At 40.7% G+C, this 24,247-nt stretch overlaps 1 protein-coding gene across 5 annotated transcripts in view; it reads left to right on the top strand.

The window, feature by feature from the left end:
• TAF4B (TATA-box binding protein associated factor 4b) overlaps window positions 1–24,247 on the top strand; it is a 70,191-nt gene that overhangs the window by 37,179 nt on the left and 8,765 nt on the right. For 4 of the 5 annotated variants that reach the window (XM_038175210.2, XM_072034626.1, XM_072034624.1 and 1 more), the window contains exons 11-14: window positions 2,003–2,133; window positions 7,737–7,862; window positions 8,889–8,945; window positions 20,300–20,419. In XM_038175210.2, coding sequence (XP_038031138.1) covers window positions 2,003–2,133; window positions 7,737–7,862; window positions 8,889–8,945; window positions 20,300–20,419 — 434 coding nt within the window. Of the gene's footprint in view, window positions 1–2,002; window positions 2,134–7,736; window positions 7,863–8,888; window positions 8,946–12,351; window positions 15,065–20,299; window positions 20,420–24,247 lie in introns of those variants that run through there. The other variant, XM_038175211.2, reaches the window with a different exon arrangement.

The raw sequence follows: 24,247 nt of genomic DNA on the forward strand, positions 1-24,247 counted from the left end.
TTTTTTTTTGTATAGGTTGCTTCAGCCATCAGTTTCTGAGCAAAACTGTAACCCTTGCTTGGCAAGGTGTGTGATGTCTGAGCAGGGAGTGTGCGTTGGTACAGCATCATGTTGCCATCTCCTGCAAGCTGGATGGATGTTGCTCAATCCTTTGCTCATGTTCACTGCTTGGTACAGTGTCACACTGCAACAGTGGGCTCACAGCTGAGCATTCAAGAAAGTTCATGTGTGCAGCCCTAATTCTGTTGCAGTGGTCTAATCACACGATCACAAAGTCCTCCTGTTTCTACATGCAGCTTGTTCCTAGTCCAAGGAAAGCAGCTAGCTTGTGAGGAGTATGTAACCTGCGCCCCCTGCACACCCCACACTAGTTAGCCTGGTTGATGTGCCATCTGGGCTGCACAGGGCATGGTTCAGTGGGGTCGGTGCCCCCTCACCAGTTGAAAGGTGAAAAAGACATCTTGGACCTGGTCCTTAGAAGCTTTTTTCAAAGTTTGATAGATGGTTAACCAGTCATCTATGGGAGGCAGTTATAAGGAAATGATGGATCTCTTAAAAAGTGGAAGGAGAAAGTACTTCTAGAATAACTGTTTCGTGGTGTTTGGACAGTTTATTTAAAGATAGGAAATACAGGCAGAGCTCTTTGAAGGCTTGCATGATAGCTGTTCCACATTTATAACATGAACTATTATTCTTGAAAGAATGTTTTGATAGCAAGGAAATGAATGCTGTCTGGGAGTGCACCAATTTAGAAAACAAATGCTTCTGGTCTTGAATGGAGAGCACTCTTCTGTTCAGGAATTGCATGTGGAAGGGTGGTCTTGAGGTTTGGGGAGGCTTAATTTTTCTTTTAAGTTGATGTTTCAGGTTTCAGGTATCCTGATTGTCTAGTGGTGAATTACAGAGGAAGCGTTGAAAGGTGCTTGAGCAAAATGCGCTTTGCATTCAGCTAAAGTGCAGCCTAATATTTACCAGCCAAGATCAAACAGCGAGAACGTTTTGATTTTATCTGGAAAAACATTGTAGATTTTCCCTGTCTGGTGAGATTGCTGTGCCAACTAAAAATGTATAATAAAGGCAAATGAAATAGGTGATTAGTTTTTTACAGTGTGCTGTTTATCCATTCTGAACACTTCACTGGGCAATAAATACCAAAATGGATTTTGAATGCATGCTATGAACTGCATCATAAAGTCTTACAGCCACTGTAAATGCAGTGAGGGGCAAGGAAAAGAGCTTTTGATGGGTGCTACGTATAAAGTGGGTGAAACAGCCTCCTGCCTTGCCCATACGGGAGAAGTCAGCACTGTCCAAGTGTCCTGGTGGAGCCACGTTGAGTGGCCGACCACGTCAAGCACAGGAGCACTTCTCCATCAGCAGTCTGCAGGAAGGTTGCAGAGTGGCAGCCAGGGAATGGGTTGGAGGCGACGGCATGATGATCCCGATGGGATCAGATCTCTTATTTTCCAAGTTGCCAGCTTGGGTCAGTCTGCCATGTGCCGCTTGGTCGAGGTAGGCGGGAGGAGGGCTGAGTCTTGCACACCCAGAGAGCGCTGCGAAAAATATCCCTATTCATTGAATAAATGTCATGAGTTGTTAACAAGCACGGTGTCAAGCAGGGCAAAATGTAATTCTCTATTTTTTTTAATTACTGAAATTAACAGAATATGGCACTAATTTCTACAGCTACCACTTCTCCCCATCCCCGAACATGAAGCTTGATTTGTGTTCTTATTAACTTTGTCCTATAAATGACCTTGCAAGGAGAGTGATTCTAGAGGCTAAGTGAAACAATGTCTATATTTTCTGAAGCTCCGGGCTAAGTTTTATTAATGTAATGTCTAAGATCTTTGAAGTTGTGACTTTACCAGGAAAATCATAATCTCCAAACCTTTATTCATAATGGGTATGACTTCCAGGGGGAACAGAATACCTGCTGTGCTAATTATTTCAATTATCAGCTACTACTAAAACACGTAATGGATTTTCTCTGCTTCCACAGGTAAAAGGCATGACATTATGGAACTTAACTCTGATGTTGTGAACTTGATCTCCCATGCTACACAGGAGAGATTACGAGGGCTCCTAGAAAAACTAACTGTAATTGCTCAGCACAGAGTATCAACCCACAAGGTAAAAGGAAATCATTAAGCAAGTTTTGCACCAAAGTTTTCCTGCTTTACAGCCTTGGAGCTAAACCTTTTCCAAGCATAGGTACATCACACGCAATATGTGCATTTCCAGTATCTACCAAAGGCTGATTTTTGTTTTAACTGTTTATAGCCTCTAACTATGCCTTATGCTTGCTATTCGACTTGTTGGATAAGCGCTCTTAAAAACCCAACATAAGAGTAAATGCATTTCTCTTGTTCCGTAGAGATGGTGGTTGTCATATAAAATCTCTCTTACATGGTAACGTTAAATTGGTAACCTCCAGTGTAAGTTGGTAAACACCAACAAAGCTGTTGTTGGTGGTTGGGTTGTTCTAGGGGCTTGTATTTGTTTTATGCATGTCCTGTGGGTGGAACTGCAGTATTGTCTCCATTAAAGGCCTTGAGAAACTGAATCGAGCAGTTTATTTTTATAGTGCTTCATGTGAACGGTGAAGGCAGAGACCCTTTTGATCATAGTCTCCAGATTTTTAGTCCCACCAATGCTACTTACCTCCCTCCCTGTGGTATTAGCTCCACTCAGTATAAGCTAGATCAGGTGCTAGTGAGCCAGGTTTCCTTAAGGTGTTTGTGTGGTACAAATGGGAAACACTAACTTAATAGTGGCCAAAGAAGTACATCAAAGCTTTTTTTGTCTACCTAAATTAATATGAATCTTTTTTTCAGTATCAAACTGTATTAGGAAAAGAAAAGTTATAAATCAGTCAACTTTGAATTTTTGTGATGTTTAATAGGAGCTTTGCTCTTGTTATATATTAAAGTATAAACAACTGATGGGGTGGGAGTTATTTTTGAACAGAATGCTTTTTATAGGCTTCTAAACAGAGGAGAAGCAATATTAAAGGGCAGGAACTATTTAGAAACTTTGAAGTATTTATAGTGATGTCTAGAGCAGCAGGAGTATGCTGTTCCTTGCCAGAAGAGTTTAAAAAAATGCAGAAGCGTACAATTTCTATGAGAAGTCTTCAGAAATCTGCGTGTTCTGCGTTTTCTCTGAAGTGGGAGATCTGTTGAAGTTTGTGAACAGAAATGAGGTAGAAGCTGAAGTCTTAAGGAACTGGTAGGACTTAACGTCTTGCAAACACCAGAGGTGGCAAGGGGGTGTTTTGGGACAGTGGGCTTGATATGGCTACAGCTAACTTTCCTCATTGAACTAAAATGATGGGAAATCTGATAGGTTTTGGTCTGATTGAGTTGCCAGAAGCCAAGATAAGATAGTAAGGCTGCAATACACTTATTTGCTTTTCCTTTCCTCAAAGAGAGAGAGAGGAAAAGGCTGTACTGGACATAATAATCTCAGAGGCACATGTACCCTCGTTTGGCAGGAAGATGTATTACACTGCAGGGGAGTGCTCTAGAAGATGACATGGGTGAACACTCCCACATGAATAATACTGCAAAGCTCGCCAACAGGTTTTTGGAAACCTGCTTTCAAGAACAGAACACTTCAGGTTTTTAGCCCCCTGCTACATATCTGTGTGTTCCTGTATTCCATCTCCCCCAGTGTTTGCTGCTGCTCTTTTACCACATGGCTATCAGCAGGTACCAGTGTATGGTGTGGACTCATGTTTTGGAGAATTATCCAGAGACCTTCCAAGAGGATTGGTTAGTTGCCCTGCAAGGCTTTTCATGGGGGTGCCTTCATTACAAAAAGATAGCAGTATGGCAAGTGTTCTGCAACTGAGGTAGCTATTGTAAAAGTAGGAGTTGGTGTAAGCAGCCAGTAATTCATAGGCTATTGCTCAGAAAACTTTTCCCAGTTTGTTCAGCTGTTGCCTAGAAGCCTTCCATCTGATGGCTGGCCCTTCAGAGAGAGTGGGCAGGGTAAAAGCTTTATGTCATAGCTTGCTGCCATGTACACTTTTTCACTTTTGCCCTTTTTCGCTAAATAAATAAATATATATATGCGCACACATGGTTATGTATGTAATTAGACATTACTATATTAATTAGGGTAGAATTGTTACAATGGCCTTTCTGTCCCAAGCAGGGAACAGCCTTGCAAATTGCTGTGAGCTGCTGCCTGTGCTGCAGCTCCTAGTTGCAGTGCCTGTATAGAGGCCAGGTAAGACCATGAAGATGATCAGCTAGCTGGTTCAGTTGCTCCTCTCCTATAATCTGGAGACTTGGGACATCATGTGATGGTCAAGACCTGAATTAGCCATGACAATTACACAGCACAGTGATTAAAAACATTCTTATTGTGGTTGAATTCAGCAGAGCGTGAGATTACTGTTATATGCCCCTGTACTTGGGGGCTTCGGCTCCTGTCTTTGAGCATCCTGTGCTGTGTTGTCAACAGGGCTCAAAGACAATGTTTTCCTAGTGTGCAGTAGCAGTAAAACAAGGCAACCCTGCACTGTACTGTCAGTACTGGCAACATGACGTGGCAGCTCCATTGGCATAAGGAATAAACTGTAGTATAGCTTAGGGGCAAATGCTCCTAGATGTGAAAGCCAACAGCCTTCCCTTTCTTCTCGTCCTCCCCTTGTCCTCCTGCCTGCTCTCTTCTCAAAGCCATCAAACTGTAGAGTGCAGAAGTAACTCATCAGAGGTTAAGAGACTTCTGTTCCAAACTTGGTTCAGGAACTGCTTGTAGAAAGCCAAAGCTGTGTAGGTTCCCATGTAATAGCTTCACCTCTGTACCATCTGGTGTCCATGCTCTGTCCTCAGCAAGGCTTTTCAGCATGACTAAAGTTGTTGAGATCCTGTAGGAGAACTGTTCTGTATGGGATTCTTCCAATTTCTTTCCAGGTGGACTGAAGTAGCGTGCAGTTCTCACACCTGTTATTTTTTCTGTGCCCCATGGCATACAGTATATTCTTGGTGCTAAACTGCCAATGCCTTAGATTTTCAGATTCGTTGTCAAGTACATGACAATCTAGGAAGGAACCTGCAAATCATGGACACGGCATAGAGCTTCTTTTCAAAAATGTTGCCAGGTCTTCTCACTGAAGACATACCTGGGAACGTTTTGCCTCAATGCGTGTTTCAAATATGTGAAAACCTAAGGTACAAATTCTGGGACAAGTTGGCAGCACTTTAAAGCACATCTGTGGAGAAGTCTCAAATACATTCATTTCTCTTAAAGAAAAAGGTGTGGAGGAATTAATTTTGTAAGTCTGTACAGATGCACTGATGTGCTGTTGTATGAAAGGAGTAACTTGTTGCAGGACAGTGGGGAAAACTTTCAGTTATGGTGAACTCCAGATTAAATTAGTTCTGTTGAAGTAAAAGCAACTTCTAAAGTATCAGATATGCAAGCTCAGCTTTGGCATGTGCAAATTTAACCATGCTTAGTGTTAGGGTTACCTGCATTACCTATCACTAACTGTGTAACTCTGGTTTTCGTGGTGGTTGTGCTGTTGTATCAGGAGACCGCCTGGCCTTACATGAAGAAATTTAAGCTGTTACATGAACAAAAACTAAATGCAGCTTGCTTCCTCGTAACCATAATGGTAATGGGTTATGCACAGGCACACAACACAGTACTTTCTGTCTGAGCAATTACGGTGCTAAAAGATCAGTGAGAGCAAGTTAGCTGGGTAGGTAGGACAAAATGTAACTGCAGATGTTCTTAGGAGACCTGAAATCAGGTATCTTAAACAACTGTATTTCCTGAGTGGAAATAGTGTAAAGAATGCTCATATCTTTTGTCCCATACAAGTTGGGGACAAGAAGCCTTGGGGTGCTTCTGTTTGGGCAACTTGCTTTGCTAATTAGCATAGGGTCTTTGATTTGATGTTAAAAACTTAATTACCTAACTCTCACTTTCAGTATTCTAGAGAAGCACTTTTAAACTTTGAAAAATAATCTTCTGGTAATACAGCTTTCTTCTTTGTCCCGTTAAAAGGGTTGCAGCATGGTGGTGCATTATAAACTGCTCCTGCAAAACAAATTGTACTGGTGTGCTGAGGCTGACTCACGAAGTAATGTATATTTTGTGGGGAGCAGTAAAAAGTCAAGAGCAGTAACAAAAGAGGGGGCAAAAGGCTTGTCAGACTTCTGCAGAACCACAGACTCTTCTTGGGAAGGACAAAGTCTCCTTAGTTGCAACACATGGTGTGGTCTGAGCCACAATTGGTGATATGTGACAATGTGGTGGCTCACTGAAAAGACCAAACTTCATACAAGAAGAGGGATTGATTTCATGCTTTGGCTGCGTTGTGAGAATTGAGCTTGGGAAACAGCAGTACCCCACAACAGGACTTTTACTTTCCTTCCAGCTTCTAAAAAATATATGACTGGTGTGGGAACAAGAGTTTGAGTATGCTGTGTTTGAAAACTAAATGTTTGGAATGGAATTCATTGATAGTTTATATATGTAAAATATATTCTTGCCTAAAATGTGATTGTAAAACGTCTTGTGCTTGTTCCAGAATAATTGCATGTCAGGGCTGTTTCATTGAAGTGTGAGACTGGGATAGTGTAGAAGGAAAAAGGCTTGCTGAAAATGTGCAGTGTGTTTGGCTGGTAAAAGCCTAAAGGTAAATTTCTTAGGAAGAGAGAAGTTGACGAAGTAACAGAGGCAGAAGAGTGATGTGCATTTGAAAGAGTGGTTCAGCTAGGTGGCACAGATGTGCCTCTTCTGGAATGGACTCCTTGTCTTGTCTGGTGCTGTTTGACTAATTTATGGCTTCAGTGGCCTGTCTGGAAGAGCAGAAGCACTAAAAGCTAGGTTTTCACTGCCAGCTGACACCACTTGAGAACTTCCCTTTTGCCGTCTTAGTTCCTATCTAGGCAAACTAAGGTTACACTTCACTCAGACTTTCCAGAGAGGGCGATGATGATCAGAAAATCAAACTACTGATGGCTGCTTTTTGCAATCTAAACTAAAATGACTGCAGGCTTGCTTCAGTGCATGCATGTTCAGTTAGTGCTGGAACCAGTTGCTAGTATTCTCTGGCCCAGCTTTGAACAGTGTTGGACCAGATGACTTCCACAGGTTACCTTCCAAAATAAACCACTCTGACTTGAGAACGTACATTGATGCAGAATAGTGTATTCCTGAAGCTACAGTAAACCATATGTAATTAATCACCTCACTTTACTTACCCCAAGATTCATCGTTACTAGTTCTGTTCCCCACCAGGTGAGGCTTATTTCAAATTCAGGATTAAATGTCAGAAACTTTTGAATTTTGAATCTTTTTTTTTTCTCCTTAAAGGAGAAAGGATATGATGGTCTACTTTCTTTTTCTCCTCCTAATAACCCATCAAGAACACAATCTTGTGTATATGTTTACTGCATATGAAAATGCTATTTATAATAGCCTTTTAGTAAAGACTACAATTCTAATATTGTTGTTATAATCAATCGACAATAGAACTAGATCTTGATAATGGCACTTGTTCCATAACCTCTTACTAGTCATGGATCCAAAGAAGCATGGATTTGTGGGGAGGAGATACGTGAATGGCTACTTGCCACCTGAAATCTTCCTAGAACAGCCTAAATTTTTCAGCTTTGAAAAAAGAATATTCTTCTTTTCAGGCTGTTTCCATTTGTTATCTCTAGTAGTGTATGAAAGAAATCTGATTGTCTATAACAACATTCTCTTTCCAGGGGAGCGATAAGTACATCGTATCTAGTGATACCAGAGCACAGCTGAGATTTCTCGAGAAGCTTGATCACCTAGAAAAACAGAGAAAGGATGAAGAAGAACGTGAGATGTTACTACGAGCAGCCAAGGTAAGAACATCATTCCTTGCTTTCCAAGGAAGTAGTGTTGTCCTTCAGACTGGTGAACATCTGTAGGCTTCTCCAGTTTCTGCTTTAGATACAATAACCAGTAACCTTATAACTGGAGATATTTAATGGTTAGGACAGCTTGGGCTGTGCAGAAAAGGATTTTAGCTTTTCACCTTCTAGAGATCACAGGACTTCTTCTAGATAATTGGTAGGGGAAGATCTCAATCTTCTTTTAAGATTATTCCTACTGGACGAAATGAAATAAGTATTTACATAGCCATAAACTTAATTTCTGGCTCAGTTTTTGGTTCCAAAACTGTTGTCTTTCTCCATAGCTGTGCTTGGCATCGTTAGAAAATACGGATTCTCTATACTTGTCCAGGCTGGTGTCTGGTGAGATCCACTGCTCTGCCAGGTGTATTTCTTTGCTGTAGTCAGATCACTGTTTACCTTCAAGCCTGGTACCCCTGCATCTGAGAATCCCTGCTCAAGACACTGACAGTACAGAACAAATATCCTTCCTCATTACCACCCCTGAAGAACAGAGTAGTAAATAACAGATCTGTAGCTGTTGCAACATCAGACGGGAGTTGATCCTTTCCTGTTGTTGTTCTGTTTTGAGCTGGATTCTGGAGCCCCTTGAGTGGAAGTGTAATCTAGACTCGAAAGAATCGAGTTGTACTTGCACAAGTAGGACTCCTTTTCTTTCCTGCACTTCCTGTCCTTTGTAAGTGTCTGCTGCTGACATGAACAGCATCATGCCTAGACTGGACCTGACTGACAGCGTTAGCATCATTTTCAGCTTAATCTTGCTTCGGGCGAGAGCAGAGGCAGCCAGCCCAGATGAGGGAGGGGGGAGTTATGTGTGTGGAGGGGGAGGGGAGCCAGTCTGGATGGAGGCATTCACCCCTGGAGCGAAATCTTTCAATCACAAGAGAAAATTGTCATTTATTAAATATTTAACGGATGCAGCGGTGTTTGGATGCTGGTAATTTCTGTTCAATCTTTTTCCTCTTCCTTTGGTAGAGCCGTTCCAATAAAGAAGATCCAGAGCATCTGCGTTTGAAGCAGAAAGCAAAAGAGGTAGGACTTTCAAGTTACCATGCTTGCCTTTGTGTGTTGAGAGAAGGTTGGCAGCCCTGTCCTGGCAATTAGGTCAGGGTTTATTTTGCTGTTGCATACCATTTGCCGAGGCCTTGGGGAAGGACAGGAACTGCTACAGGCAAGGGCAGTGCTTCAAATGAGGTCAATGAGTTATGAGCTCTCTTTTTTAACATTTTATTTTCATAGTTTCAGTCCTGTCTAGAAATGGCTCTTTGTAAACTTACAGCAGTACACTTGGTAGGAATATAATGTGGGATTAGAAAAAAAAAAAAAAAAAGAAACTTTGAGATTTAGCATCTGGGACTGTACAATAGGCTACATTTTTCCAGGGTAATTGTTCGTTTTGTAAATCTGATACTGCTTATAATTCTTTGGCTGGGAGGCGGTACTGGGATTTAGTTTTAAATGGAAAATGCCTCTGGCTTTTAATTTTCTGGGCCCAGCAGTTTTCTGTTCTGGAATGGAGCCCTTGTTTCACACAGTTCATGTTTAGCTGCAGGGGTTTTAGTTTATAGCTTAGACTGGTTAAGCTTTTACTCCCAGAGGCCTCTGCATAGCAACTGTAGAAATCAACAAATAAGTTCATTTATGTCTGCAGCCTTCTCTCAGTAGCTGACTTTTTACATTTCCCAATATCCATTTCCTGACTTTTCTAGCCCGAGAGAAAAAAGCTCCACTAATTGGAGCTTATTTTAATTGAGCCTTAATATTGGATCTCACTGGAGTTGCCCCCAGAGCTACTGGGAACAGAATGAAATGAAAGTACCTAAGGTTGAAGATGTGTGTGCGTGTGTATGTGTGTGTGAAATTTTTCACTTGACCTACAGATTCTTTTCCCTGCTGAATAAATCATCAAGCCTGTTCACATTTCTGATTAAGGATCTGACAGCAGACGATAATAAAGACAATTGAGGTGTGAGACGTGTGATACAGAGCTGAAGAAATTGGTTTCTATAGTTACTTGACTGATTTCATGCAATTTTTAAGGATCTTTGTGCTAAATGAGAGTGATTTTCTGAGCAACCTTTTTCCTTAACTGTGCCTCTTGAACTATGAAATTTGTTGCTGCTTAACATTGCTGCACTTGGCTCCTAGGTGCCAGCAGCAGCAGCAGGTTATTTATGAATGCTTTAAAGGCCCTTATTGTTTGGATTAATGTAGGAGCTGAGGCAAAACAAATGGAAATCCAGTAAAATAGTATTAAAATCAATGCTCTGGATTTATACCAAAGTAGAAGAAATTTGTAAAAGAAGAGGAGAGAAGGAACTTGCTTTTTACTATCTGTCTTTTACTTCTTTTTCCTCCTTACAACTCCTCCTTCATGCTTCCAATCTGTGAGTACAGAAGTTGCCTTAAAGCCCTTTCCAGTTTGCCTCTAGTGCCACCAGGATCAACAATCAGTGGGTAAACGCTGATTTGTTTTGTCTTGTAGGTGGCTTTACCTCTGCATCATCTGACTGTTTCTGGAGGTGTTTTTCTTTTTAATAAAACACTGCAGTTCTGCATTTAAGCCATTCATTTTTGCAGCTGCTTTCCTGTTTTCCTCTCAACAATAATGTATAGGGTCTTGAAAAATATTCTGTGATGTGGATATTCAGAATAGAAGAAAGCTAGGTGTGCGTTTTGGTTTGGTTTTGGACTGATTTGTGCTGCTAATGAGATCTCTTTAAAAGTGGCTTACAGGTAAACAAAAAAGGAGCCAACAGCGTGGAGAAGGCTGCTTGAGCTTAGTGCTCAGTGTTGTTTTAAGTTCTCTACTTTGCATCCGTTCATATACCTTATCTTGTGCCAGGTTAACACAGCTTTCCTCACATCTGTCCTGCGTTGTTGTCTGTGCTGTGCTGCTCACAGTGATCATCTCCAACTGCTTCATCAGAAGAGAAGGAGGCAGATTTTCCTCTTTGGACAATGCAGATCTTTGTGTTGGTATTGCCTTTTCCTCTTCTTTCCTGACCACGAGGCAGCCAGAATCTCACCACGTTTCATGTGCAGGACACCCACCTTCTGTGCCATGAGTGCTTTCTTCTGTCTGCTTCAAGGCTGAGTTGCAGTGAGCCCAAATGCAGCTGGTCAGTCTTGACACTTCATCAGTGGTTTGTAGGTAAATAATCAGCTCACATCTGCATAAAAAAAAGTACAAGCATGAGTAGAACTGGAATAAGATCAAAATAAAAATCAACAAATATCCTGAGGCTGAAACAGGTAATTCAGAAGTGCAGGGTATACTGGGGTGAATGCCTGAAAAGGCTGACCGTCTAGAAACCTGAGATGGGAATTTTGATACCTCTGTCAGCTGGAAATGGATCTCTTCCAGGCCATTCTGGTCCAGTATTCACTGGAAAGCCTAACCTGATTGTCCCCTTATAGTTCTTAAAAAATATGGGTCTTTCTTCCTCAGAGCTGTCTTCTCTATGTTAACGGTAACCTTCTAGGAGGAGGGAGAGGGTGTGGGGTAATGCCACTGGACATCCCGAGCATGTTCTAAAGGATTGTTTCCCAGAATGCAAGCTGTACATGATGACTACGAATACTTTCAAATCCAGGATGTGCTGTCATCCAGTAGCCATAGGCAACTTCTTGAAATTGCTGGAAGTGCATCCAGAGACGTGGCAGTGGATTCTTTTATCCAACAGGCTGTACATAATTGCTGTGACCTTTTTTTGTCCCTTTGCACATAACCTATTACCTCATACTTCCCCAGTGATAAGTCAGTTTTCCCTATATTCTTAGTCTCTGTAGTTTGCTACGAATTGAATCTGTACTTACTTCCCCCTTTCACCTGTTTCAGCGAATTTTAATACCTACGGAAAGTGCACATTCCTTCTGAGACAGCTGCTGGGCTTGCCCGAAGCTGCTCCTTTATCCACTCAAGAATTTTGTCCTTGCTCACCTCACAGGCCAGCTCTTTGTGTAGCAGCATTCCCAAAGCCTGGGTAAATTGCCCCTGCTTTTCATTCAGCCTTATCTGCCACTTCAGGCTGAGAGGATACAGTCCTTGCTCTGTTGTCCCTGATGCTTGTCCTTTTAAAATTTATTTTCTTCGGTGATTTCTGCTACGTCCTGCTCTGCTTTCACCTATACCTCTAGTTATAAACAAAATGTTAAGCTGATACAATAATTCTTGCAGCTATATTTGTAGCTTATCAGCAGACTTCTTCCTTCCCTGAAAGGAGCTTACTTAAATTGAATAGGTGTGGGATGCTATCAAATGAGCAAGCATGCGATGTGAGCAGTGCATCAAAGAGGACCTGTAAAAACGGCAGTATGCAAGTGTGCTCTAAATTTAAAGAAACTCTGATCTTTTGTACCTTTCAGATTATACCTGCGGGGTTGAGCAGGCAAACAGGTATTGTACTAATAGTATCTTTACTTATTTCCCTAACAGCTGCCTTCACCTCTGCTCTTACCTTGATGCATCTTGCAGCCTTCATCAGTGAAAAAGTCGAACAGCCACATCTTGAAGAAGGGGATGGAGCATGTGCAGTACCTGATGATAGGCAGCAAACCTGCCTGCTACCGTCTTGCTCTGGCAGGTCACTAATGACTGCACAGGTCTTCTTAGTCTGTTGTTTGTACAGACTGGACACACTTGTGCATTTTATTGTTATGATTTTTGACATGGATGTCACAAGATGGCAGCAGATGAGATGTTAGGAAGACTTATCAACTGATTGGGATGAAAACTCTAGTTTTCTGTTACAACAAAACTTCTCAGTAAACACTGAAGTCTATTACATGTGTCCATCCTAGCTTTCCCTTTTCTCCCACATGCATTCTTGGGTAACAAGCAGCTGTAACCCGATTCTCCCTACCATCCCCAGCCCTCAGTTTTAAAGCTGTTGAATTATTTCCTTTCCTGCCCCCAATTCTTCTGCTTCTGTATTTAGTCTTCTGAACTTAATGGTTCAAGTTCTGTAAGACCACACTTGTGGCAGGGAAAAAAGGAAACTCCCTCGTGAAACATAACCTGCCAAAAAAGTAAATAAGTTCTCATCACAATCAATGGACTTCTTATGACCGACCCTTCAGTGACATTCTGAGAGCTTCTACTTAATTAACTGATTTATATCACCTTTGTTTTTCTGTAGTGTTTCTTACCTGCTTCTGCATGATTTGAAAAAAAGATGACCATTGAACAGGCATACGTTTTGTTACTCTGCAGAGTAGTCCTACCAACAAGAAAGGATCTAAGAATCCATGTTAGGAGTCTTCCAGAATGTTAAGAATGGAAATCCTGTAAAAAGTTAGATTATTAAATGAACTGAAAAGTGAACCAAATCTCTATTTATGTGGCCTTCATCGCGGTGTTATGAAGAAGGATAAGATAAGAACTGTTGGGGTACCGTGAAGATAATATTTTAAATCCAGCTGGCTGGGAAGTGATAGCAAACTATCTTTATCTTTGAAAAACAAAAGCCCCCCATCACCCTACTAAGCATGTTCTTTGGTTTTCAAATAGCCTTTTGGCAGTTTCTCAGAGAGACTGTAATGAATGTGTAGCCATCTGAAAGTCTATGGCCTTGGATTAGAAACGCTAACAGAAGAAGTGTTAGCACTAAAAACGTAACAAAATATATGATAATGGAGAGCCAGAATTCTGTACCGAGAAGTGTTGGGTGGAGAGCATGGTGATATGGAGGATCCTGCACATGGAAGATGTCTTAGGCACTTTCTGGTTTTGAGACCTTGAGGATGGGAGAACACACAGTGCTACAGCAGCTGAAAATCATTCAAGATACTGTGGGTTTACCAGAGCTGTGATAGTTTTAAAGTGATGTCTTGCAAGGGCTGGACACAGTCCTGTTGTGATAATGCAAGTCTGCTGACAGCGATGGAGCAGTTTTCTCAAAAGTGATAGCATCTGAAATGATAAAAACTACTGGATATATTGCTTTGATGTGGTGCTGTAGCCTATTTCTTGGCTTCACAACAAAAGTAGCCTAAGCTGTGTCAAAAAAACAGGCATAAAGAGATCTTCGTGCTGGATATTAGACACCCAGGAACTTCTCTGGGCCTCCAAGTAAGGCAAGCTGATGGGACTGTACAGGCTAAACCACACTCTAGTTGATCTAGAGTGCACAAAAATGCACCTGTAATTGTTAAAAAGCTGGTAAAAGGAAACATGCACTCCAAACCTAGTAAATCCTTACAAGAATGGGCAAAATTAGGAGTCATGAAGTTGCTACACCCTGGATTTTTTCTCAAGTTTTGTGGCTACCTAGCTATTTATATACTAGAAAATGTCAAGTATCGGTTGAAGGAGAAATAAAACAAAAACACTTTTCCCACTGAAACGTCTGTGGGGAATATCAACCTGAAATAAACCCACAGTATGGTGTACAACTCTGTGAGTTAGGCTACGCTTCAGCTCGGCACATGCTATTCTGCCTTTCTGGTTTTAAATCTAAATTACAACGGAGGGAAAAGTCACTGGAAACTAATCGTATGGCTAATTAAAACAGTTTGAAAGGAAGCAATTGCGAGAAGAGAAATTGCATTACAGGCAAGAGGAGAGGATGGTAAGTGTTTAAATATGCAGCCTTCAAATGTCAGTTTTCCTCGGAGAATGCCCCCCATATGAGAACTCCGATTCAGCAGTGCTCAACCTGTAGGGCAGAAAATTTCCCATGGAAAAGGTAGAGGCTGGAGGCAGTGGTGCTCGTTGAGCTTTATGAGAACCAGTGTGAGAGGCTCAGAACCGAAAACAGATTGTTAAGGTTTATTTTTCATTTTCATCACAAGTTCCTTTAAAATGCTTAAAGGGAATGCAAAAAAAAATAAAAATAAAAATTGAGTGCATTCTTCAGAAGACGACGAAGAGGAGGAGAGAAGCAACTGAGAACAGTTTCAGAACATTAGATGGAGGATGCAGTGAAACACGGTGAAACTTAATTGAAAAAGGTGGTTGGAAAATGAATGGATAAAAAGGAGAGAGAGAACTCAGGGCGCTAAGTGGCCCCACTTTTAAGGAACTAAATGTTAAGTTACCTTTTAAAATATATACTGAAGTGCTGTAGTAAATTCCCACATTGAGGTTCCCTTTTCATAGATGCAAGCTGGTAAAAAGGAAATGTTGACATGTGACAGGTGCTTTGATTTATCTGTAATATTTCAATATTCATAAATTTATTATTTCTTTACTGTGGAAGCTGGAAGAATTGGGGGCTTCTACCTCTTTTGTATGCCTATAGTTCTTGCTTTATTCCCCCTGCAAGTCTTATACAAATTCTTGTTCATCTACTTTAGTGCTTTTATTACTCCTGATGTACTTATTGCTGGATAGCACACATAACCCTTAGGCATACATTAACTTGTCTGCAGCCTTCCCTGCTTTCCTCTCCTGCCAGTTCTTCTGTTACTTTAAATATTTTATTTAATCTGTCCCATACTCTGTCAGCCTACAATATCACATGTGGAGACATCCCAGTCCCCGCTCTCTTTTCTTGATATTAAACCCAGAATCATGTACGTATGCTTTTCACTCTCTTCCTTTATATAATTTATACCCAAATCCACAACTGCAGTGTTCAGCACTGTATCTGTCTTACAAGCATTTCTTGTGATCTCATTTCCATCCGCATGGCTCTACTGATTTGCTATTGCATCGCTAAGACTATTTATTTTTCCTAAACAAAGCTTCCTAGCACTTAAACGTGAGAAGTGGATGAAAGAAATATTTCCCCAGGTTTTTCCTAGTACCTTTGTGTATTGGAATTCCTGCAGATGTGGGCAGCAGGATGAATTTCTTCAGGTGCGTCTCATTTGCCAGCATTATGCTGGACAAGTGCCATCTATTTGGCTTTTCTTTAACCTCAGACATGTTATTGATTCACGAACACTGACTAATAGTGATGCTTAACATCTTGTCTCTAGCTTTACAGAAACCTTTCCTGGTAAAACTGTTCTTGAAGACCTAGAGAGTAAAGGTTTTGTGTGTTTTGCCTTCTGTGAAGTCTTACACCAGTCCTGTTCTGCTTTGTGGCTAAGCACAAGGGCTTTTGTTACCCCTTTGGCCCACTTGATATTACAGTCACCTGCTGCTATACACTTCACAGACTGGTTAGTGTGAATGAGTTGACTTCATTTGTTGTGTTTAAGGCATTCTTCCTTGCAGAGTTTAGGGAAAAGCTCGCTAAATTTTCATGACTTCGATAGGAAGCTCTGATTACTTGAACAATTGCTTATCATGTACTTACTAACTGAGAAAGCTCAAAAGCAACACGCAGTATTGCTTTAAAAAGTCTCCACATCTCATAGCTGAAGTGCTTCCTGTTTCCTTATGCGACTTGAAATTCAATTTTTAATATTAAAATGCCACCAAAAACGCCATTGATGTAATAGTAAAAATAGATTATGCATATCTTCTGAAATGTGGAACGCAAGGCATCGTAAGCGAGATACAGTTTCTGTGAGCAGAAAAGGCAATGTTTTTCTCGGTAGAGGACTGAGTGAAGAACAGAGAGGTCAATTTTAAAACCTTTCATTTTGTGTGATTACAGCCATGCTGCAAATGCCATTTGACTATAAGGGAGGACTTTCAAACATACCTTACTTCTTGATTTATGCTGCAGGTCAGATTAACTAAAATGGTTATTGTGTCACCCTAGAGATTCCTGCTTGCTGCAAGACCAGACTTTAAACCCTATTTTTATTATTAAAAAGGCCAGCAGCAACAAAGACTATTTTACAAGTTCTGAGACGTTTTCCATAGCAATTTGATCTTTATACACAGGTTTTTAGAACTCTTTGTACTGTGGTTCTTTGTGTATGTAAAAATCAGAAAGGGGGAGCGAGAGCAGGAGCATTCATTTGCCTCTTGCCTGTAGCCTGTCTGCTCTTCGTGCTGTTCCCAAGGAATGAATTTGGGGCAGAACACGCAATCAACTTCGGTGTCATGGTGGAACAACAGCATCTGTCGGGAGATGAAGGGGGAAACCCGCTAGTTTGTGGGTCAATGTATGACAGGTTTGCCCTGCTCCTCTCAAATTGCTGTTAAACACTTCTATCTTGAAGAGGGAAAAAAAAAAATCTGTTTTCAAGGTACATACCTGAGTGTGATAGTTTCTATTTATACCCTTTTTTATAGTCAGATACTGATATTAAAAAAAGCAGCCCCTGGAAGGGAAACAATGCTAGATACAACTTCTCTGCTTCATATTTCAATGCAGCTTATATACTACTTTTAATGTCTCTCACTTGTTGCAATGATCTTTCTGCCCTAACTTGTGTGCTACAGAAATACCTGTTAAAAACCGATTTGACTCAGTGTAGTTGCCTCTTACTCTTTCCTAATCTTGTTTAGGAAAATCCAACAGTAGCAAGCCAGCCAGTATCCCCCAGGTGTCCCTTGATGTTATCTTCTTCTTATCCTCTCTGCTTTAACTGCTCACAAGATGTTTGGACACTTCATACCATGCTTTTTAATGGAACAAAACTTGTTGAAAAAATGATTTTGCTGGCTTCAGCAGTGTAATTTGGATGACTGCCCACGTGTCTTAATGGGGATCTGTTGAGTCCATTATAGAGATTGAGCATTTAAATTCATTTGTCTTAATTATATTCTCAGAAAATCCCCGAGATGTCTAGAATGGAACAAGAGTGATTTTTATTTTTTTCTTTTCCTCTGAAGCCTTGGTCAGATTCTGACTGACTTGAAAAAAATTGACTCTTTACGAGGTGGAAAACTTGCTGGGAAGAGTAGGTATAGCTCTGATGTGTTTTCAGCATCGTTTTGGGAATTGCGTGGTCAAAGATGCATCAGTTCTGCTTCTAGAAAATGCATCCTTTTCATACCTCCCAGCGTCATCCTGCCCTTCGTGGGGCTGGATTTTCTTCCAGCACTGCCCTCCAGCAGCAGCACTTGCCCCCTCAGGGAGCCCATGTTGACTGTGTTCTTTCTCAGCCGGAATCGTGCAAGGCAGGGGAGTACTTATGCCTGGGCATTTACCCAGTCTTCAACTAATTCCTCAGACACGTGGTCTGATTTTGGGGTGGTCCTGTGTAGAGCCAGGAGTTGGACTCAATGGTCCTTGTGGGTCCCTTTTGACCTGGGTGATTCTATGGTTCTGTGCTGTGCTTTCTAATGCCTCTCCCAAGGATGGAAGCACAGGCTTGGGCTAATAGAAGGCTTTTGCTTTGTTTGTCTAAGTTCAGTCATCTTAAAGTCCTTCAGGTGCAGTGATTCCTGGAAGTAAAGCGAATCATCTTTTCCCCTTGGTTTTCTTTTCCACTGGAGCCTTTTCTTGAAGCTTGGAATTTAATCGGCCCACAGAGTCGATTTTTAATCGTATTTCTCCCACATCCCCCCCATAGTCATATTTGCAATGTGTTGCTGAATATAATTATGCTGTAAATAATAAGTATGCTGTAATACAATAAATACACTGTATGTTTATTGCACATATAAATATGCAGTACATTTTAAACTAACAATTTATATATTTATATATAGCAAGAGTAGTGTGTACAGTAGGTGAATGATGGTGCCTAGCGTTGCAGGATCGCTGCTACGTTTCTCTAAGCAAAAGCCAACGTAGTGTGATCAAAGCTGACTTGTAAGTAGTGATTTTGTAACTGAATGATTTGTCTGATCATCAGAAAAGAAAAACTCCTCATAACATATGTATATCAAAGTCTTGCGTTCCACAGTTTCTGTTGAAAAATCCCAAGCATATATATTGATGGAGTCTTAAATGGAATTAAGTCCTTTTAGGGATCTTGCACTGAAATACTTTTTTTTTTTTTAAAGTAGCCTAGCTAATGCTATTCTCAATGTGAAACTGACAGTGTGGTTGAAGAAAGAATGAGTCTACCTATCGGAAGTAAAATGGTTGCTCAAATAAAATTAGCCAACTTACAAAAAAAAAAAAAAAACACCACCAACAAACCACAGCGATAACTTCCTCCCCAACAAACAGCAGTACTTCTTTATTGTGGATTCTTATTTTAGTAGTAACAGCAAGGAGAGAAGATGTGCAATGTGTATGTAGGTGCTACAAGCTCAGGTCTTCTTACGAGCTGAATTTTTCTTCAAGCAGGCTCTCTGACAGCAGAAAATCAAGCAAAGACATAGTGCATTGCAGGCTTAGTAAGTGAAGTATCTGTACTGTCTGCATGAGGAATTCCAATTAATGTTTTTAATGACTGGGGGGGAGGAAGGGAGGAGAATTGGATAACTCACTACCATGATGTGGCCGTATGCTCTTTTCTAAAAACACGTGCATGCATGCAGAGAGCTCTGCTCCAAATACATTTTGTAAGTTTTGAGAGCGGGGAGAGCATTGGCCAAGGAGCTGGTGCAGTTGCGTGTCAGATCGTCCAAGGACTAACATCAAAGCCAGAGGTTTGTGCTGAAGGACAAACCCAGCCTGACAAAACAGAAAAGCTTCCTTTTGCACAGAGGGAGCGTTCCCCTCCACCTGTGCTCCCAGATGAAGCTCCCAGATGAAGGATCTGAATGCAGTGTAGCTGTATTAGCAAGAGGGCAGCCCAGGCCAGTAACTCTCTCAGCAGGCTTGCCTGGGGTTGAGCTCCAGAGCAGTTGGCATCTGTAGTTATTGAGTAGAGTGAAATAGCATGTACCTCAAAATGCAGATATAAACCTTTTTTTTTGCTCTTGACTAAGGATTTCTTTCCTTCCTCCTCTGTTCTGGAGGCTATTTCCTATCCCCAAACTTTTAAAAGAAAGGGAAGCCTTGTCTTGCTACTTGAAGTTCATTAAAATATCATTGAGATTTGCTGGCTAATTTATCAGGCTTTAAATAAATAAGTAAATAATCCAACCCTAGGTCTACCTAACCCAAGCAGAGGTTCTCTGCCTCTCAAAGAGGATATCTTTTTGTTGAGGGTTTTTAGAGGTGAGTGAAAATAAGCGTATGCAATGCATCTCTAACTTACTTCAGATGCAATTGAATATTCAAATATGTTCTGGGGCAGGTGTGGGGACAACATTGGTGAACTGACAGCAACGTGTTCAGTTGGATATGTTTCAAAACAGTAATATTCAGTTTCAGGGTTCATATAAAACAGTTTGGAGAAGCTGAGCACGTCTTGCTTTTGTACAGTTGTGAGTTGACACTGTGAATTAAGAATATGACTGGTTCGCAGAGCTCGGTGATTTCAACTTCCAATGTTAATGCAGCTACATAAACCAGTTCCGATGAAATATTTTCTGTTAATCAGAAATGGCTTTGGAGTTAAAGAACCAGCAATGAGGCTGGTTCTTTTTGTTGAGTGTGTTGGTACAACAATGCAATTGTCTGAAGCTGCGATAAAGAGAACAAACCCTTTAGGATACTATGCAATGTAATTAACGTGTTTTCTTTTTAAACTAGATGCAGCAGTTGGAGTTAGCACAAATGCAACAAAGAGAAGCCAACCTCACAGCTTTGGCAGCCATTGGACCGAGGAAGAAAAGGCCATTGGATTCATCAAATGCTGGATCTGGGCTGGAGGTACTGAGATTTCTTGCGATGACTTGCGTGGTAGTGGTGGTGTATCTTCATATAAAATTATTTTCATCCCTCCCTGTAGGAAAAAATGAAAAGACTTTTGACAAAATGACCGGTTACCTGCTATAAGCAAAGTGGTCCATGGGTTAGATGCTTGGAAAGGTTATTTCTGGTAAATTTAATGGGTGTGTTTGTGTGTTATATGAAGAACTGTGGGTGAGAGCACTGTGTGTAAAGGATTAAATGAAATGGTGGCTCAAAACTTCTGTCTGCGATGGAAGGGTAACATGGCTGTGGTGGTCTTCCACAGCAGCTGGTTGTAATGGACCAGCAGTTGAACTCATGATGCAAGTTTTGGATAGGTTTTTGAAACAGCTCTTTCACGTTTGGTTGTGTACTTTTTTCCACATGCAATGTGTAGGGACTCTTCAAATATGCTGCGAGTTCGCCTTGGCTGGATCGCCAAAAAAGCACCAAAAATAAATAAGTATATACTGCTAGACCATTCGGTTCCTGCAGTGTGTCAGTTCTCCTTTTCTGGCTCATCCAGCACTTCAAAAATGCCTTGAAGGTGCTTTTAACAAATTTTGTTCTGAACCTCTTAGTGTTGTGCTGGAGATTAGCTGTTTCCAGGACCTGGGTAGCTTACGAGGCTGCAGAAGTTCCTTACAAGGAGTCTGACAGCCTGCTTCTGTTGGAGATCATCATCTTGGCTGGAGATGGGAGAAACGCCTTGCCACAAGTGTTGTTGCCAGTTTTGCCATTCTTTCTCAGGAAGCCTCAACGCCGTGTGAACAAATGGGTGCTAGGAGTGTGACTCAGGCACAATGAGCAGAAAAGCCTTGGGAAGTGGTGGAAATGGTGGTGAAGTTTCCCTGTCTAATAAAACTCACGGTTTCCTTCCCCCTCCCTGTGTCCTAGGAAGCTTATATATATAAATGAAAGTACTCTAGCATTTTTGCATGGTGGAGTCCGTAAAGACCTTTAATAAAGCTCAGCTAATGCCTGTAACAGGGACAGTAATGGCACCTGGCCTTTAGGCTTCCCCTCAGCCTGGGCTGTGTCAAGACTCCTCTCTGAGGAGAGAAGGTCAACTTGTTTCTTTGATTTTTGTTCTGACATGGACACAGACACAAACAACTCCTTGAATGCTCACTGTTTACAGCAAGTGAAGTGAAGGAATCAGTATCTAAACAAGCTACAGAAAGCAGCATGCCAGGCTTTTCGGTAGCTGCTCTTCACTTTGATGTTTTTAATGCACTGTCACATGAAGTTGAAAGTGCAGTTATTTTTTTTTGTAATACCCTTAGAAAAAAATTTAAAAAAAATTCAGCATGAGAACAGTTTTCCTCAACCTTTTCTCTTCTTCCCATAAGCATCTATCGAGTAACTATTCCTGTTCTTCGTAGTGGTTTTCTGTAATTATGCCGGGTTTATTTCTGAATATTTAACAAGGCAGCCTGTTTAGGTGCTTTTCAGTTATTTCTCATCATTTGCAACGTGTCTACTTTGGCACAAGTCTGTAAAGCTTTAATAAAGTGAAACATAACAGTGTTGACACGGTAAGGTGGTGATCCATTATTTACACTGCCAATTTAAAAAAGCATGTTTTTAGACCACATCTGTAAAACTGACCGTAAACCTTGATAGCACTTCGTTGTCACAAATTTACCTGCTGTGTTTTAAGATGCTTCTCCCATAGGTTGCCTTACTAGGCTGAGTTGTAAGGGCAGTAGGTGAAAGTAATTCTGCTAGTGAAACTACTTTTTCTCACATGCAGTTTTGCATTCCGGTGCCTAGTGCTTAGGCTTCGTGCTACCAGAAAGCAATTCTCTGCTTCTCTGTGGACCTTTCTTTTTTTTCTTTTTTTTTTTTATTTTGTGAAATTATGCAGGATAACAAACTTGTGAAGGCTGTTTGGACTTAAGCATTTAAGTGTCCCAATATATCTGAACAAGATTTATAAAAGGCTTAAGACTTCTCATGTAGGATAAAAAATGGTTTAGACAAACACTATATTTCAAGAAGCAGAACATTTGTAATACGTTCATGATAACATGGCAAAACATTCTGAGCAGTAAACAACATTCCATTCTTCAGAGATGAAAGGAGGTCTTTGAAACTGAAAGCAAGTACGATATGGCCTTAGGCTGATGCACATTTGGGCATCTTTAAAATCATCTTTTTGGGCAACCTGTCTGAGAATAATTTAAGCAGGCAGGATGTACTTTCTCATTTCAAATTGCAAATACAGACAGCTTTACTCACAAGTAATCTTAAATGTCAGAACTTCCTGACTGTGCAATGTCAAAGAGTAAATCTGTGCATAATACTCCTGTGACCATTTTTTAAAGCCTAATATCTGGGCAGACAGGTGTGATGGAAGGAATTATTCCTGAATGTGAAGGATCCTTTGATAGTATTGAATGAAATCACTGATGTTACCCATATTAGTTTTTTTAATCTAAGACTTCTTCAGCTTGCCTTAGCCTAATGTTCTTTGTATAGTGTTTGTATTTCTTAAGTCTGTGTTAGAACGAAGTTGTGTGTTCAGCTTTTTGTAATTGCCTACCATAATAATTAAAGGAAATGAATGGTTTCAAGCCATTATTGATGTAAACTGGAACCCCTAAGGTATTTGGGGAGACGGGGAAGAAATAACCAGTTACACTATGTATTGAAAAAGCGAGATGCTGAAAGCAAATTTATTTCATATATGTGTTTGCCCAGTACCAAAAAGTAAAGGGTACTGGAAGACTGCAGCTCAACAGACTGGGTCAGAATGGATCTGATGCCTTCTCTTGCAGTAACAGTAAGTGTGAAGGGTGGAAAACCAGCATTTTGTTAGCATACTCTTTCTTTTCTCCACAAACAATTGTCTATTTGGAATGGTTCTTCCCACCTCAGGTATCCGCTCCCTCCACGCTCAACCACTTGGATTTGCACCTCTTCTGGAAAGTCTTTTTCCTCACATATTTGAATATCTAATTCCTACACAGTCACCCCACTTTCTTCTCTTAAATTATGGTTTCTTTACGTAGCCCCTTAAGATGACCTGTTAAAAATTATTTTAATCTGGGAACTAAAATGTGGTATAGCACAAACATGTGCTTTACAACTGAGACCCTGCTTACCAGTTGCCACATCATTTTGTAGAGTGGCAGATGACAAATGAAGAAAGAGGCTCTTGCCCAGGAGACTTTGTTTGTCAACTATTTTGGACCTAAAGCATTAAAAAAAAAAAGGCTAAAAAAGGGTAAAATGTATCCTGCCCTTGTTATTGCCTATGTATTGCTACACTTAAAACAGCAGTAGAGGCAAATCCATGAAGATCATGGAATAGAAAAAATAAGGCTTGCTCTAAGCCTAGAAAGCAAGCAAGCAAGCAAACAAAAAAACCAACGCTATAATGGGAATTCCTGTGCCTTTCTTGCTTGAAACACTAGTTGGGGTAGTTTTGCATATTGTCTTTATTTTGCCTGTTGACTTTATTGCAACTTAACATTTGAATGGCATTGTTCAGAGAGCATAATTTAAGAAAATCCCTGCTAAGAAAATCCATCTATTGTGAAAATGTGCTAATTGGTGCTACTTGTATTCCAGAGGTGGTAATATCTTCATCCCTCTCATTCTGGTCCCTCTGGACACTTTTGGATACAAATAAGTCAGTCTTTTAGATCTGATTAATTTGTGTTTTTGGGTATGTGTATTTGTCACCCACTTCGTTATCTCCCCCATTTTGGGTGCATGTGGGGAATACTAATGAATGAAAGGGTGGGGAGACTTCAAACATAACTCATCTTGAAGAAAAGGGAGAATGCTTCTTGTAAA

This window comes from Anas platyrhynchos, chromosome 2, assembly GCF_047663525.1.
Source record: "Anas platyrhynchos isolate ZD024472 breed Pekin duck chromosome 2, IASCAAS_PekinDuck_T2T, whole genome shotgun sequence".
Classification (NCBI taxonomy): domain Eukaryota; kingdom Metazoa; phylum Chordata; class Aves; order Anseriformes; family Anatidae; genus Anas; species Anas platyrhynchos.